The sequence below is a fragment of the Papio anubis genome, chromosome 2 (assembly GCF_008728515.1).
Source record: "Papio anubis isolate 15944 chromosome 2, Panubis1.0, whole genome shotgun sequence".
NCBI lineage: Eukaryota > Metazoa > Chordata > Mammalia > Primates > Cercopithecidae > Papio > Papio anubis.
This window is the reverse complement of record NC_044977.1, coordinates 123,826,357-123,842,506: the sequence shown is the minus strand read 5'-3', so window position 1 is coordinate 123,842,506 and position 16,150 is coordinate 123,826,357. Positions and strand designations below refer to the sequence as shown.

Genomic DNA, 16,150 nt, shown 5'->3' with positions numbered 1-16,150 from the left:
CTTAATAACATTTCCTTTATTTTTTGACATCATATATGATTGATTACCCAATTTGCCCACTTTTCCAGATTTCCAGTAATATTCGCTTGACCTTTAATATATATAAATAAGATAAAATGTAATTACTAAATACATTTCTCCCTTTAATGAAAAGAAATATAGTTTTCCTGTTTCAGGAAATGGAAATTCAGTTGTTAACATGCAAAAAAAAAAAAAAAGCAAAAAATGAAAACGAAATATCAATAATGTCAAAATATCCTCAATAATTTTAAAATATAGCTTTATCCTATTTGTGACTTTTGTGGAGAAATGAATAAAATGAAATAGACAAACACAAATGAAGAATTCTATTTCCTTGATATTCACAATGACTAAAGATAGCTTTCTTAATTTATAGGAAACTTTACAGGTCTTTATGCAATTTTAAAAGCTAAATGTCCACAAATGTAAAGAAGAAAAGCAAGCAAACCAGTACCCCAAAATATTCAGTGGATCTAGTAAGTGATGAATTCCTTGTTAAAACCTCTAATGATCTCCCACATTGAAACATAACAGAGATTACAAAGAAGGCATACTTCAGCTGTACAGTTTTTGAAGTACATTTACTTGAGCATAACAAAATATTTTTGAAGTTATCAAGCCAGAGAGTCCAATTATCATTAAAAATAATAATAAAAAAAACAGTTGCTCAACATCACACAGAATAAATAATTAAGATTGGAGCACTACTATCTTCCTGGCTAGTGAGTGGCAGGTTCTCACTCTGGCTATGACATTTAATATCTGTGTGACCTCAGAAAACAATGTAAAAACTCAGTCATGCTTTAAAATGTTAAGAATCATCTAGAAAAGCTTCCACAGCTAAGAAAAACTCACTCATTAGGGTTGATTTCAGCAACTCTGATTCTCAGATGAGTATCATGATCCATTTAGGAGTCCAAACAAAGTTCGAATCAGTGAAGGTAAAAGAATTGGCCACTAGATCATTAAAAGCAGCAAGACACATAATAAACTTTGTCATCCTGGATGACATACAACATGAGATGCTCTGATTAAACCAATGCTCTAATTGTTAGAGGGGCTATGTATATGAGTTATGCATATTTTTCAAAGAATTGGACTCTAAAGATAAATACTACTGAAAGTATAATGAGCACATTTGAATTGTCATTAAAGGTTAAGAAGGTACTTCTAGGTATTTGACGGTCATCACTTTGAGGACTAAACAAAAGTTAATTTAATATACAAACAGTTTGGTGATATTTAGTACCAGCAAACGGACATGAAACATGCACTCTCATACACTGTAGGGAAAGATTATAAAGTTTTGACACCTATTTGGAAGACAATTTCTCAATATCTATCACAATGTAAAATGCAAATAACATATTGACCTCAAATTACAGAGGTAGGAATTTATCCCACAAATAGCTTTGCATATGTAAGTGAAAATACATGAAGAAGCATGTTCACAGAAGCATTTATAATCATAAGACACTAAAAACATAATAAAGATCTGAAAAATAAATGCTATTATATCCACGCAAAAAATACTATGTAGCCACTAAGAAAATTAGGCTAATTTTCTTATCACATCAAGGCATTCTCATGTGATAAGAGCACTAAGATATATTAAGTAAAATAGTAGGATATGAATTAATTTCCATATTTTTAGATGAACTCATCTGTAAAAAAAAAGTAAAAGGCACAATATATTCAACAGATATACTCACTGAAAACAAAATACATTCATATACATGTATATATGTAGACTTATACAAAGATAAGACATTTGTGGAGAAAATTTCTAGTCATTAAAACGGGTGCTAGAAAATGGGCTGGGAGTTAGCCTAGAACTAAGAAGAGAGAATTTCCATCACATAATTATTAGCTCTGTTTGTTATCATTTATATTATTTTATAAGAAAACAATAAATTCAGTAAAATTAGTACAAATATATAAGCACAATATTAGAAAGTTTTCATTAATAAAATTTCAGCTAACTAGCATTTGCTAAAAATATTTTAAATATACTTAAGGGTTTGAGCAATATATATATATATGTCATAGCATTTATTTTTCAGATCATTATGTATATATGTGTGAACCCTTGCTCCCAAAAGCCTTTGAATAAATAAAAATGACTCTAAACATAAACTGGTGTTTATTTGCTATTGATGGCAATTTTCTGAGAGCAAAAGGTAAAGTGTGCACTGCTGTAGTAAACATTCCAGACCATAAATCAATGAAAAGCAAAAAGTTAAATAAAAAGGAAATAAGAAAGGATAAGACCCAATAATGTTCAGAAGAAACAAAAGTAATGGTAATTTTAAAGAGCAACATGCCTCATCTAAGTGGCACAAAAACAAAAAAATAGAAGGCCTTTGCTATTGCTCGTTCATTAGTTAAAGTCAGAAATTATCCATCCATTAAATGCTTTTATTGGAATGACAACAGTATATAAAATCGTTCTTTAAATAATTTAGTTGATTCATCTAAAATTCTCTAAGAGTTTCACCCACTCTCTTTCTTCCTTTTCTTTGCTTCTTGTGGATCGGAATTCTTGCAGTTTCTTCTCCATCTCTTGGTTCTCAAACTCTAACTGTACTTTCTCCATTCGCAGTTCTTGAGCATTTCTGAAGACAAGATTTAAATGGAGTAAGCAGAAAAACAAGCAAAGCCAAAATAATTTTATATAATCTTTTCCTGTTAAATTAGAATCATGAATAATAAGTAAAATATTTTACCTATTTCTTTTGTACTACTCTGAAATCTGGTTTTTAAAGTTAGCATTTGCCTTCCATCAAAATCCTGAAGCAAGTTATCTCTTCAAATCTTAGACTTTTGTTTTAATTATTACATTGCTAGGGGTTCAAAATTATAATTAACTTCATATATAAGGCATGTTTTTATATATACACAAATATCTATGACATATAAACAGAAAACAAAATAAAAATATTTTCTAATTTTCATATTGTTTTGCCTCCAACGTAGTCAAGTAGTTTGAAGCATAGTATTTAAAACAATAGACAAAACATACATTTTTGCTGAGCTGGTCATCTTCGAAATTTTAAACCTCTACCTTTATGTCATATATGTATGATGAGGGGGAAAAGGTAGTACCTGTTTGAGACCTATTAAGAAGAAAGCCCCGATTAATGGTTTTGGTACAGGAATTTCTGTACAACAGATTTTTATAATATCTGAAACTCACTAAGCTTTTGACAAAAGACGTTTTCTTCATTTTACGAAGTCTGGTTATCAGTATTAGCCACCAACTCTTTCTTTCATAGATCTAAGCAAACTAATTCTCTAGCTTTTACTATTATAAGTCCAAATCTCTTCCTTCAATATTACATTAGTGTTTTACTACTATCAAGCAGTGTGGGCACCCATGCATGCTATGGCATGGAACAAAATCAAGGCATAATGAAGCTCAGAAAGGAGAAATCTTTCTAGAGGTAGCAAGCAATTACCAAAAAGCAAGTGGGCCAAGGATATGTCCCAAGCAGACACAATCCAGGAAGATATACAGAAAGTGATAGGAAGGGCTGTCCAGAGGGTTCAGAGAAACTGGCTAAGATATAGAAAGAGAGGCGTTTATTTTCATTGTATCTACTCCACAATGAGTAATGCAGCTTCTACGGCAAATAAACACTGCTAGGTAATAGAATGTGAAATACAATGGAGCTTCAAGTATTGAGAGGAATAGAGAAGCATGAAAGTAATTGAAATATAGTGGAATAGGGCTGTCATTGGGGAAGTACAGGGGGCTACCTGGGCACAAAGAAAGAGCACATACCCCAGTCCTGTGAATTCAGAAACAGTTCCTGGAGAAGGTAAAGGATGAGCTGAGACCTAAAGGATGAAAGGACTTAGCCAGTCAAAGGGCAGTGATGAGTGTAGTGTTCCAGAAAGAAAGGAGTGTGGACACAGGTAGGAAAGAGTAATGGGTGGGTCAAGGAACTGGAAGTTCTCTGTGACCAGATATTAACTGCAGAATACAAAAAGTAGCAAAAAATCAAACTGCTGAAGTGGACAGGATCATGAAGAGCCTTGTAAGCCATGATGAGAAATTGGGATTTATATTGCATGAACAATGAGGATCATTAAAGGGTTTTAAGAGAATTGATCAGACTTGCATTTAGAAAGATCACTCAGGCTGTATCAAAGGAAGTCAATTAGAGGGTACAACGCTGGAAGCAAGACAACCAATTAGTAGACTATTCCAGTAATCCAACTAATAGAGAATTTGGGCTAGTCTGACTGAGCAGGCGCAATGGAGAGAAAAATTGAGCTTTTGAGAAATGTAAGAAAATAGAATTAACAAGTTGGAAACTGACCAGAAGTAGGTGACTGATTAGAGAGGGAAAAAGGAAGAAATCTAAAATAATTCCATGTTTCTTATTTGAGCTGTCAGGAGGACAATAGTGTCTTTTCCTGAAACAGACCATTCTGAAATGGGCTGCAGGTACAGTTCAGGATGAGTCTCACAGTTTATCTCCTTGCCTAAAGTCTTGACAGCCTACCATACTTCACAAACTGCTTACAGGAGAAGAGTTGAAAGAACAAATATGATTGTGTCACTCATTTGCTTAGAAGACTTCTCATGTTTTTGAAGTCCCACTGTGGTAGAGGAAAACGGTGAGGCTGAAGAAAAAGACTGGCCTACTGACCAAGTGGTCAAGTTTATGGTCAAGATTGGATTGTATGGATCTCACACAAAACAGAGGATTCCACATGGAGATAATGTTATACACAGAGTTATAAAGGGAAAGCAAGGCCACTGAGGGAAGCTAACGTTGATCCTCAGCTTTATTTATTTAATTTATTGTTTAAGAGATTTCTTTAAGATTTCCAAAATGATCAGTTCAGCAAAAATATGTATGTTGCCTATATAGAAAAAAAATTGTTGTTTTAAATATTATGCATCAAACTATTTGAATATATTAGAGTCAATACAGATGGTGTGAAAACTAGAAAATAATTTCTAATCAACAGAACAAACCCAAGGACTAGAAAGAGGACTGAAATGGTTTAGGGGCTGGGAAAGAGGTCGAGAGGACTGGAAGAACACCAGAACGTCAGACAATATAAAGACAATGTCCAGCAAGAACAGGCTTGGAACAAGGAAAAAGTGAGAAAGGGAACTCTATGGTAATTACCATGAGTGGGTATTCCTGTGCTGGCTTTTAATAGTTTGTGGATCAGGGAGACGGACAGACCAGGGAATAGTGATTCCAACTTATTTCCAAACTCTTTACTATGGCATACAAGTTAGTTATCATCTAGACCCTGCTTTTTTCTCCACCTTTCTTCTTAGACAATTGGATATGTCTGAGAAGTCCCCAAAATCATGTGGTCTCTGTGCCTTTGCGTAAGTTTCACCCAATAACTACCCAACTAACTGCATCTCTCACTCAGAACTTGGGTACTTCCTCGCTCCTGCTCTAGCAGTTTGAGCCATGTTCTCTCCTAGTCCCTTGCCTGTACACATCACACCATGCTTCATTCTGTATTGTCAATGTAACTGTACTCATTCATATTCTCTGCAAGCTTTTGGAGTGCCAGGACTATCACTTCTTGCTTTTGTAGCCATCATTCCCTAGCACAGTATATAGAAAATGCACACTTAATAAATGTTTGTTGGCTGAATATTTATAGGTATAGACATATGGCCTGAAATATGTCACTGAAATCAAATAATGCATGCCCCTTTTACTTTTTCTATTAACAAAATTTGTAGTCCTAGCAATTAGATAGCACCTCTCCCCCCAAAAATATGGTATAGTAATAAGGATAATGCCATATATTTTTATAACATTTCCAGTTTACACAATGCTTTTATACCCAGTATCTCAAAGGTGAAGAGAGCATTAGAATAGCTTTGAAGATATCAAATAACCACAAAGCTATGGATCTGGATCAAAAAACTCAGAAACTCAAATTAAGAATGGTAGTCTGGCCCGGGTGCAGTGGCTCACACTTGTAATCCCAGCACTTTGGGAGGTAGAGGTGGGAGGATTACTTAAGGTCAGGAGTAAACCAACCTGGCCAACACGGCCAAGCACTGTCTCTATTAAAAATACAAACATCAGCCAGGTGTGGTAGCACGCGCCTGTAATCCCAGCTACTTGGGTGGCTGAGGCAGGAGAATCGCCTGAGCCAGGGAGGCGGAGGTTGCAGTGAGCCGAGACCATGCCAGTGCACTCCAACCTAGGCAAGGGAGCAAGACTTCATCTAAAAAAAAAAAAAAAAAAAAAAAAAAGTCTGCCCTCATCCCATGCTAGCTGCCTCTTACTGATATTTAAGAGGAAAGCCCTAAGTATTTCCAGTGACTGTAGGTGACATCATAGACAAACAGGGAGCTATACTCTCCCACACCCCTGCAATGTCATAAAATTCCCAGGATGCCAGTAATTGTTTGGCTCTGGCTGAATGCATCTCCCTGTCATCTAGGACAGACCTCTCCTAGAAAAGGTCAATTGAACATAATGTCCTTTATGTAAAGGGCTAAAGTATGTAGTGCTTTCTATTTCCTGGTTAGGGGTCTCTCACCCCAATAGTCTCCCTAAATTTCAGGATAATCCTTACTTAACTTTGAATAAGGGCCATGAAAAATATGTTTAACATTCTATTGCATTACTTTAATAGGTAATGAACCAAACTTTTATAACTTGTCACATTGGTTCTTGTGGAATAAATATTTTTAATCCTCATTTTTAAACTATTATAGATGTATAGTATTTCAAAGCTATATTCTTATTGATAAAAATACAAGAATGTGAAAAATGAAGATAAGAATTCACAAAATAGGCAAAATTACAATATACAGAAGCTTTGCAACTATTCCTATTAAGAAATATATATTAACTCACCTATATTTTAGCTTTACAGAATTTCCAGGTTTTCCCCATGGAAGAACTACAAAATCTTTTGTGTTCATGATTACCACCTTAATGTTGTCTAAAAGTTATTCTGATTTGTAAACACTTCTGTAAAAGTAACAAAGACAAAAGAATTATGGCAGAGTTGAAGCAGTATAAGTTACAAATTCAAAACTCCATATAGTTCAGCAATGTTTTTAAAACTTTATGAGGGAAGAGGCTGAATCAAAGTTTAAACAGCAAAAATTATACACTGTTAGCCCTTTGTCCCCTGCAGCCACGTATCAACCAGAGAATCAAAAATATTAGAATAAAAAAAATACAAAAAATGTACAACTATTTATATTTTATTAAGTATTATAAGTAAGCAAGAACTGATTTAAAGTATACAGTAGGTTATGTGTAGGCTATATGAAAATACTATGCCATTTTATATAAGGAACCTGACCATTCTTAGATTTTGGTGTTTGCAAGGTGTGAGGGTGTTACTGGAACCAGTCTCCTGTGGAAACCTAGAAATTACTGTATTTTAAATATAAGTTATGTAAGTATTTATGTACTAATAAAGTTAGACATGTATTATGTCTGATGGAATTAAAATTTCACCAATATTTATGTGCAGCTGACCCTTCAACATATAAAGGTTAGGGGCATCAATCCCCCAAAAATCTGTGCATAACTTCTAATTTCCCCAAAATTTTAGTATTAGCCTATTGTTCATCAGAAGCCTTACTGATAGCATAATCAATGAATACATTATGTATGTTATATGTATGTGTATACTATATTCTTTTAAAAAGTAAGTTAGATAACAGAAAATGTTATTGAGAAAATCATAAAGAAGAGAAAATGTATTTACTATTTATTAAGTGGAAGTGAATCATGATAAGGGGCTTCACACTGAGTAGGCTGAGGAAGACGAAGAAGAAGAGGAGTTGGTCTTGTCTCAGGAGTAGCAGAGATGGAAGAGGTAGAGGACATGGAAGGGGAAGCAAGAGGGACAAGCACACGAGTGTAACTATTATTTTTTTAAAATTATTTATAAGTGGATCTGTGCAGTTCAAACCTATGTTGTTCAAGGGTCAACTGTATAACGAAAGACTAGGGAAATATTCAACTAAAAGTGGAGGATGCATTCATTAAAACAAACTAAAGCACGTATTCTGGCTCTTTCTATCGCTAAGGCTATAAAAGTATACCAAGTATTTGTTCTATCTAAAAATAATATCCAAGGCCATGCAGAGAGAAATGAAAAGAATCTTTGAGATACAATCTAAACCCAATAATCTTTTTATATATATATATGGCAATATAAAATGAAAATTAAGGTATGTAATAATTACCCAAAGGCATTCTAATATCCTCATTTATCAAAGAAAATTTTAATGATACTCTTTGGCTAAGATCAGAAATTAGCATATTTTAGAAAGAATATTTCAACAAGAAATGAAACAAAAAGGACTTTCTGCTTAACTTGAGTTAACCAGAAAATTACATTATTCAGAACACCCTGTTTCCCAAGTATCCCAATTATTCATGGTTCTATAATAATTTACTCTGTAATACTGAATTACTAAGTCACATGAACAACTATTAGATTTTTATAGGAATAAAAATTTCCAAGTTCTAAGAGCTTTTAAAGGAATATGAATCAATATTATAGTGACCATAGACTTAAATGCCCACACCATTTGATGTTGTCATTTATTTATTTGTTCCTATGTGTGTCCTCATAACCAAAATAAACATGCATTAAGCTTCTGCTATATACAAGGCAGTGTGCTGAGAGGTATGGAGAGGAGTCAAGGCCCAAGGAGGTTTGTTTTCTGAGCTCAAATGGTTTAGAGTAAAATAGGGCATATACCACCCTAAATATAAAAGCCATGTACAAGGTAAAAAATATAAGGGCTATAAAATTTATACATGTGATAATATAGGAAGTGAAAGAAAAGAGAGAATTCAGCTGGTTAGCTTTTAAGTAAAGCTTTGAAGGAGAAAGGAGGCTTAAAGATAAAAATATGGATTAGATGAATATTCCATACTGTTGGAAAGAATAGCTCTTGAATAAGGAACTAATGAATAGTTACACTTGCTTGGTGTGCAGGTTACATGGAAGAAAAAAAAATAAACATGAATTTAGATATAGTGGCTGAGGCCCAATAATAAGTGGCTTTAAATGTCAAGTTTATAGCATTTGGAATTTATTCTGTAGCTAATAAGAGTCTAATAGGGATTTAGCAGGGAAAACATAAGTCTAGAAGCTTTGCTCTAAGACTTAAGGAAGGAAAGCACCAAAATTGGAGTTACCTAATAAAAGGCTATTGCGACATCAAAGTCTGCATAACCAAATGAGTGATTCTTCATTGTTGTTCCTTTGGGAGACTATCTTATATTTCAACGATGCAACCACTGATTAAAAACATTTTTGCGACAGCTCTTTTGAAACTGTCTACAGAATCCATTTTACATCTGGGCGCGGTGGCTTATGCCTGTAATCCCAGAACTTTGGGAGGCTGAGGTGGGCAGATGACTTGAGGTCAGGAGTTCAGGACCAGCCTAACTAACATGGCAAAACCCCGTCTCTACTAAAAATACAAAAATTAGTCAGGTGTGGTGGTGTATGCTTGTAATCCCAGCTACTCAGGAGTCTGAGGCATGAGAATCACTTGAACCTGAGAGGTCGAGGTTACAGTGAGCCAAGATTGCACACCACTGCACTCTTCAGCCTGGGTGGCAGAGTGAGACCCTGTCTCCAAAAAAAAAAAAGAAAAAAAAGAATCTATTATCACCAACAAACACACAAATCCATTTTGTTGTGGCTCATTTGAAATTAAAAATGATTGTGCAACAGGAGCAACTATTTTTTTCACTCAAACCTACCTCCAAATTACTTGGACTATCTCCAAAAATTAAATCTAACTTGAAAGGGTAGATCTTCACCATTTTGGAGGAAATTCTCTAGGAATTTACTCTCTGAAGATAATTGCAAAATGGAATTACACAAAATAATTACTACATTTTAAATAAGGTAGTGGTTGCATCATGGGACTAATTATATTTGTACGTTCAATCCACAAACATGTACTTAACTGTTCCTTTGTGATCCCTATTAGTGGTCCCAGGTATTGAAGTCACTGTGGCAAATAAGCCATGGTGTCTTCCCTTGAGACCCTCACAATCAAGGGGAAATCCACACAAGCAACCACAATGTCATAGGGCATTTTGATAGAAGAATCTATAGGAGGCGTCTCACTCAGACTCAATTTTCAACCACCAAGTTCTGTCTCTCAAAGCTAAATTAAGTGTCAAAGAGAAATAAAGATACCATAGGAATGGAGAACTAAGATTTGGTTTGCTTTTTGGGAGGGAGGTGATAGCATTTTCAAGTGTAATCCCCTTTTTCTCCCTCATTTTTGTAGGTAGTATTTTTGTCCCATTTTTATCAAATAGCAGCTAGCAAAGGTACCTTTCAAAAACCTCCAGGAATAATCCTGATCCATAACATAGAATCTGTATTGCTTTCTGATCATATTCAGGGAATCCAAATACTGGCCTCTTGCCTACAATCGATAACTTTGTCACAAAAACTTCCATAATGCTATTATTATCATTAAAGAGATAAAATAATCCCCAAAGTCAATCTGATTATTAAAATAATCTAAATTGCTATAATTTTGCTTACACATTGAGATATACAATATAATTTTATGTGTATGTATATATATAAAGCTAAACTGATATATGATTGACTTTACCGATACAAAAAATGAACAAACATCTGTAAATCTCATTACAATAAGATGACTGAGATTTGTAGCTCTGCTTATAATGTTATTTAACCAATAAATGGTCTTATTCAAGGGAAATTTCACTTCACTGTATGCGATTAGTAAGCCTTCTTCTCAATTATGTATTTTATCAAGTCACCTCCATAAGCCAATTTCCTTGTATGAAGAAAAAGGGGAGATTATCATTCTGAGTCATATTATTCTGCCTGTTTCCTTTTGTAAAGCCAACAAAGAATTTAGTCACCTTTCTTGGGATAGCAAGGATATAACAATGTCAGCAGCAAGAATAGTAAAGCACAAAATTTTAAGCACCTAATAAAACCAGAGGAATACAGATAAACTCCTTATTATGCAAAACTTATACTTCCTTGTGTCTTTTGGTCAATTTTTTTATAACTAAATACCAAAAATTTAGTAGTGATTTGGAAAAATTTCTAGTTCCTGATTAGACTACATTATTTTTCTGTCTACAACCCCATTTTTCCTCACACATAATACCCAATACAACCCAAAATTGTCCAAGATGGTTTGATGATCCTTCTACACATGTTCCTATTTTGAGAAAGCAACCCCCACATCAAAACCTACTGCCACAGAATGGAAACAAGGAATTTACAACGCTCTATACAGCTAGAAACTCAGAGCATTCTGCTAGAGGTGCAGGAGAACACCATTGGCAGAAAGGGAGGTTTAGGAAACCGCTGTTTACAAGAAGGGCCACTTTTTGTAATTGGAAACTTATCTAAGGTTAGTTAATTCTTCTAATGACTCAGATCATGTTAGGCTCAAAACTTAAAAACCATACCTTAAGTAGGGATTTTTCCTTACTGAAGCAATATTTTGAAAGGGTGTAATTAGCAAGCAACTTTGGGTGAACTAACATGTTTAGGCATTTAGTACCATAGTACTTAGAAATCACAGACCCAAGAAAGAAATGTTAAATAAGAATTTAAAATAGTTGCTTTTAATAATTAAAAGAATTTTAATTTTAACATTTCCTCTATCTAATTATCGTTATTTTAAGTATATATATTTTAAAATATTTTAAAAATTATAAGGCAAGAACTGATAATACATGATTCCTAGAATAGTATCTTGTGCTGGAGTGTCCTACTAAATAAATGTGTGCCACATTCTCATAGCAAAAATTCTAAAAGTAAAGCAGGTATTGATATGGTTTGGCTGTGTCCCCACCCAAATCTCATCTTGAATTGTAATCCCCATAATTCCCACATGTGGTGGGAGGGCCCTGGCGGGAGATAACTGAATCATGGGGGCAGTTTCCCCCATGCTCTTTTAGTAAGTTCTCACGAGAACCCCCTTCACTTAGCTGTCATCCTTCTCTTTCCTGCCACCATGTGAAGGATGTGTTTGCTTTCCCTTCTGCCATGAGTGTAAGTTTCCTGAGGCCTCCCTAGCCCTGCAGAACTGTGAGTCAATTAAAGCTCTTTCCTTTGTAAATTACCCAGTCTTGGGTATGTCGTCATAGCAGTGTGAGAACGGACTAATATAGGTATTGACTTCAGGTTGCATTCAATCTTTCAGCCAAACAAGATATCTGATAATAAAATACTGCTTCAAGGCACTAAATGGTACCCAAGTCGCCCATTTTTTACCCTCTATAGGCAGGTTCTCTTGAGAACAACTGAGAAACTTTACCTTTAGATATCAAGGGACAAGATACCATTTTAAAATACTTTCAATTAAAAATAATAAGCAATATTAAAAGGTGTTGAATTTAAGGCCAGAAAACCTAGGTATCCTAAATTCACTGGATTTAAAGTCAGAAGACCTTTGCACGCTAGAAATTCTCTGAACTTCAGCTTATCCACGTAGAAAATGGTAAGGACCCTCTCCCCCTCTAATTTGCAGGATATTAAATAAAAGGTATCTGATTTGTGACCTGACTTGTCTAGCTGTGGGCTCCTATAAGACCTCCAGAGAGCTCATGGTTCAGGGAAAGGGGCAGCCTTAGAAACTACCTAGAGAAGGAACAGCCTTAGAAACTACCTAGAGAAGGAACAGCCTTAGAAACTACCTAGAAAAGAAAATGGAGCATCAAGGTTCTACTTTACCCTTAGCATCTCTGATTTCATCTTTTTTACTTAATGAGCTTTAGTGTTTACCTCTCTGCTCACCAAGTTTTATTCTATTCAATGCTCAACTCGAAGGCCGCCTGTATCATGAAGTTTCCCTCCATCGAAACCAAGCTTCTCCTCGTATACAAAGACCATGTCTATTAAATTCATTTGCTATTGTATGTTACCTTGTGTTATTTTTTGCATCTTTGTTTATATAGATTTTGTTTCTCTAAGTAGCCCAAATATTTGAGGGTAGTCCTACCATTGACCTTTGAAACCCCAACAATCAGTACAGTCCCTACACATAATGTAGTGCCAATAATAATGTGCTAAGCAAGTAATTTTTTTCTACTGCTTTTAGTTTTTTGCACAACCTACCCTATGGAACAAGATTAAACACACCCTCTTTCCCACTTCAACTAACCTTTCTGTTTTATTTTTTCAATGTTTCCTACCGATCTTGATGAGCAATCAACAAATATACACTGAACTCTCTTCCTGCCGGGAGTCAGGTTAAGCACTGAGGAACAAGGTCAACCAGACAGGTATAATACCAGTCTTCACTGAACTTACACTCTGGTGAGGGAAGTAGGTAAAAATGAAAAAGCAAATAAACTAATTGCAAGAATTATTAAGGGTCTTGAAAGACATGAAGGAACTACTTTCAAACAATTTATTTGTAATACAATTGGTAAAATTATGGAAAGTCAGGGCAGGTCTCTGTGTAGGCTATAAGATAAGCTAAATTGGAGAAAGGCAGAGGGAGTCGTTACGTTCGCATAAACATACAGTTTGTATAACTTTAATCCTGTGTAGCTTCAACTTTACTATTTTTTAAAATGAGCTTTGCTAGCTTTAGATTTTAAGTCAAGCTATAAAATATATATAACTGAACCTTATATACCTGAGTGTCTCTACTGCTGATTTTGGGAAGAAAAAAATAAGCATCCACAACATCAGATGTCTCAGGAATTGGGCATCTCGCACCATAGTCTACTTGCGAGTAAACTTCAAGGACGTGGGTGCATGTGAACGCGCAGGCAGACTAAAGGCTACAAAAGGGGATGAAACATGGTTTCTCAGGGTGCCAAATTTTTCATAAGGTGCAAATGACTTCAAAGGATAAAAGGGGCTAGTATTTGAAAGGGTCGGGCTGCAGAAGGGGTACAACTGATGAAGTTCCCCTGTCTGGGGTTCACTCTTGATTCATTTATCCATTAGCATCTTGGGCTGGGAAGTCTTTGGTGTATAACAAAGGCTTTCAACTCCTGAGGCCAGGGCCCGGTCCTGCTGCCTGCAGGCCTGGCACTATGTCAGCAAATGGCAGGGGCTCAGGAAACACCTCCGCTTTCCAGCCGCGCTGCCCGCTTTGCTCACTGCACCAACTAGCCCCGGCTTGCGGCCCGCTAGGCGGACTCAGAGACGCTTCTCTCCCTCATCCACCCTCAGCCAGACAACCCACCTGGAGACCCCAGCCTCTCACATCACCACCGCCGGCGGGCCGCGGATAGCTTCAGGGAGTTTCCGTCTTGGTCTCCTTAGTTACCGCGTTACCTCGGTACCCATAGCAACCAGAAAGCTGGGTTCTGCCACTGTCCGCCGGCAGAGGGCGAAAAGGAGCCTGAGAAATGAGAGAGGAAGGGGCGATCACAGGAAGGAAAGGGCGGAAAAACTCAGCAGGCTCTGGAAGCCTGCCAGAGATGATCTTGGAGATTAGGTATGTGCTAAACCTGAGCAAGTGTCATATTCCAACCACGAGTGAGAGACTTATATGTCATATTTGATTCTTCCTCATAGCAAGCTACTTTAAATCTAAAAAAATTAAGGCACAAAAAAATGTGACTATCTTAATCCAAAATTACAAAGCTAACAAATGGCAGACCCACAAATTAATTCAAGGAGTTTAGTTTCAGAACTCCCACATATATGCTATGTTTAAATGATTTATCAAAGGCTACCATAGGCAAAGTCAATAGAGAATCCAGGTCTCTTCAAAAGTCCAGAACTCTCTTTTCTTTGTACCAAATACATGACCCATGGAGTCTAATATATATAAAACAAAAAGCAAAAGCAAATACATGTGTGCACGTGTGCACGCACACACACACACACATAATTAACCCACAATTCGCAGCACAACTATTCTGTTCTGAGCAAAGCTGCACCTGTAGTGAATTTATCTTTGGCTTCCTAAATATGCTGGGTTTTTTCTCCCATTTTAAATATTGCAATTAGGATGCATGGATGGTACTGCACTGTATACGCTTCTATGCTTAACCACATTGCATCTATCTTGGTACCAGACTAACAATCCTAACTATTACAGTTATGTACTAATCTTTGCACCATTACTTTTGACATTACTATGTCCGCCAATACCCATTTAAAAAAATTAATGATTTCACTTGGTGTATTCAATTATATAAGATTATAACCACTATGGACAAGAGAAGACAATGGTAGTCTTCTGGTTATGAGTCTGGGTTTTGGAGTCTGGCAGATTCGAGATTGAGTGCCGGTACTGCCACAACTTACTTGCTGTGTGACCATGAGCAAGTAACAAAGCTGAGTCTAACTGCTTAAATGAGATAACAGTACACTTAGTCCATACGTAAAGTAGTATGGAAGAATAAATGAAACAATAAATATTAAGTATTTAGCTCTAAGTCAGGCCCATATTGAGTGCTTAATAAACGGTAAGAAACATTGGTGCTGGTATGGCTATGATGGTTGCTATTATTATGTTCATGGTATAACTTTACCAAGTCCTTCCTTTAATACAAGAACAAGTTTCAAGTGGATGTGCAATACTACTGATTTTCTTACGCAGACTATTTCCCATACAGGTGTGCTCTTCAAATTACCAAAGATATTTTCAGCTTTCATTCATTCACTGATCTATTCGCTTGTTTATTCCACAAGCATTTATTGAAAGTCCATTTTGTAGATCTCAAAATTACTGCAGTGAAGAAATCATCAAAGCTCCTCCTGTTTTGAAATATATTTTAACGGGAACAGAAAGGCATTAAACAAGTATAAATACATGTCGGCTGCTATGAAGAAAACTAAAGCCAAATAAAGAAATAGAAAATAATTGAGTTCTATTTTAGGGTAGATGGCCAGGGAAGTATCTGAACGCAAGGAAAGAGAAAGACATGGGCCATTAGAGCAAGAAACATTCCAGAGAGAACAGTAAACACACATCAATTATGTCCCAGTAAAGATTATTTTGCAAATAACCTCTCATCACTTCTACAGAGGACTTTGACTTCAAAAAATTATTCTTACAATGCATTTACTTACATCATAGTAAAATTAAACTTATAAAAATAATGTATAAAATATTCTTGCCCTTTTTGGAAGCATTAAAAGAACATTATTTTATATTTAG

The 16,150-nt window shown here is 35.6% G+C and overlaps 1 protein-coding gene across 7 annotated transcripts in view; it reads right to left on the bottom strand.

Annotated features, from left to right (window-relative positions):
• ZBBX (zinc finger B-box domain containing) overlaps window positions 1-14,305 on the bottom strand; it is a 137,190-nt gene extending 122,885 nt beyond the window's left edge. For 3 of the 7 annotated variants that reach the window (XM_017955734.2, XM_017955735.2, XM_009201412.2), the window contains exons 1-4: window positions 14,222-14,305; window positions 6,882-6,998; window positions 2,523-2,636; window positions 1-91 (exon numbers count right to left, since the gene is read on the bottom strand). In XM_017955734.2, the coding sequence (XP_017811223.1) occupies window positions 1-91; window positions 2,523-2,636; window positions 6,882-6,949 (273 nt within the window). In that variant the 5' untranslated portion in view covers window positions 6,950-6,998; window positions 14,222-14,305. Of the gene's footprint in view, window positions 92-876; window positions 979-2,522; window positions 2,637-6,881; window positions 6,999-14,221 lie in introns of those variants that run through there. The other 4 variants (XM_009201411.2, XM_009201413.2, XM_009201414.1 and 1 more) reach the window with 3 other exon arrangements.
• Between the last annotated feature and the right edge of the window lie 1,845 nt (window positions 14,306-16,150).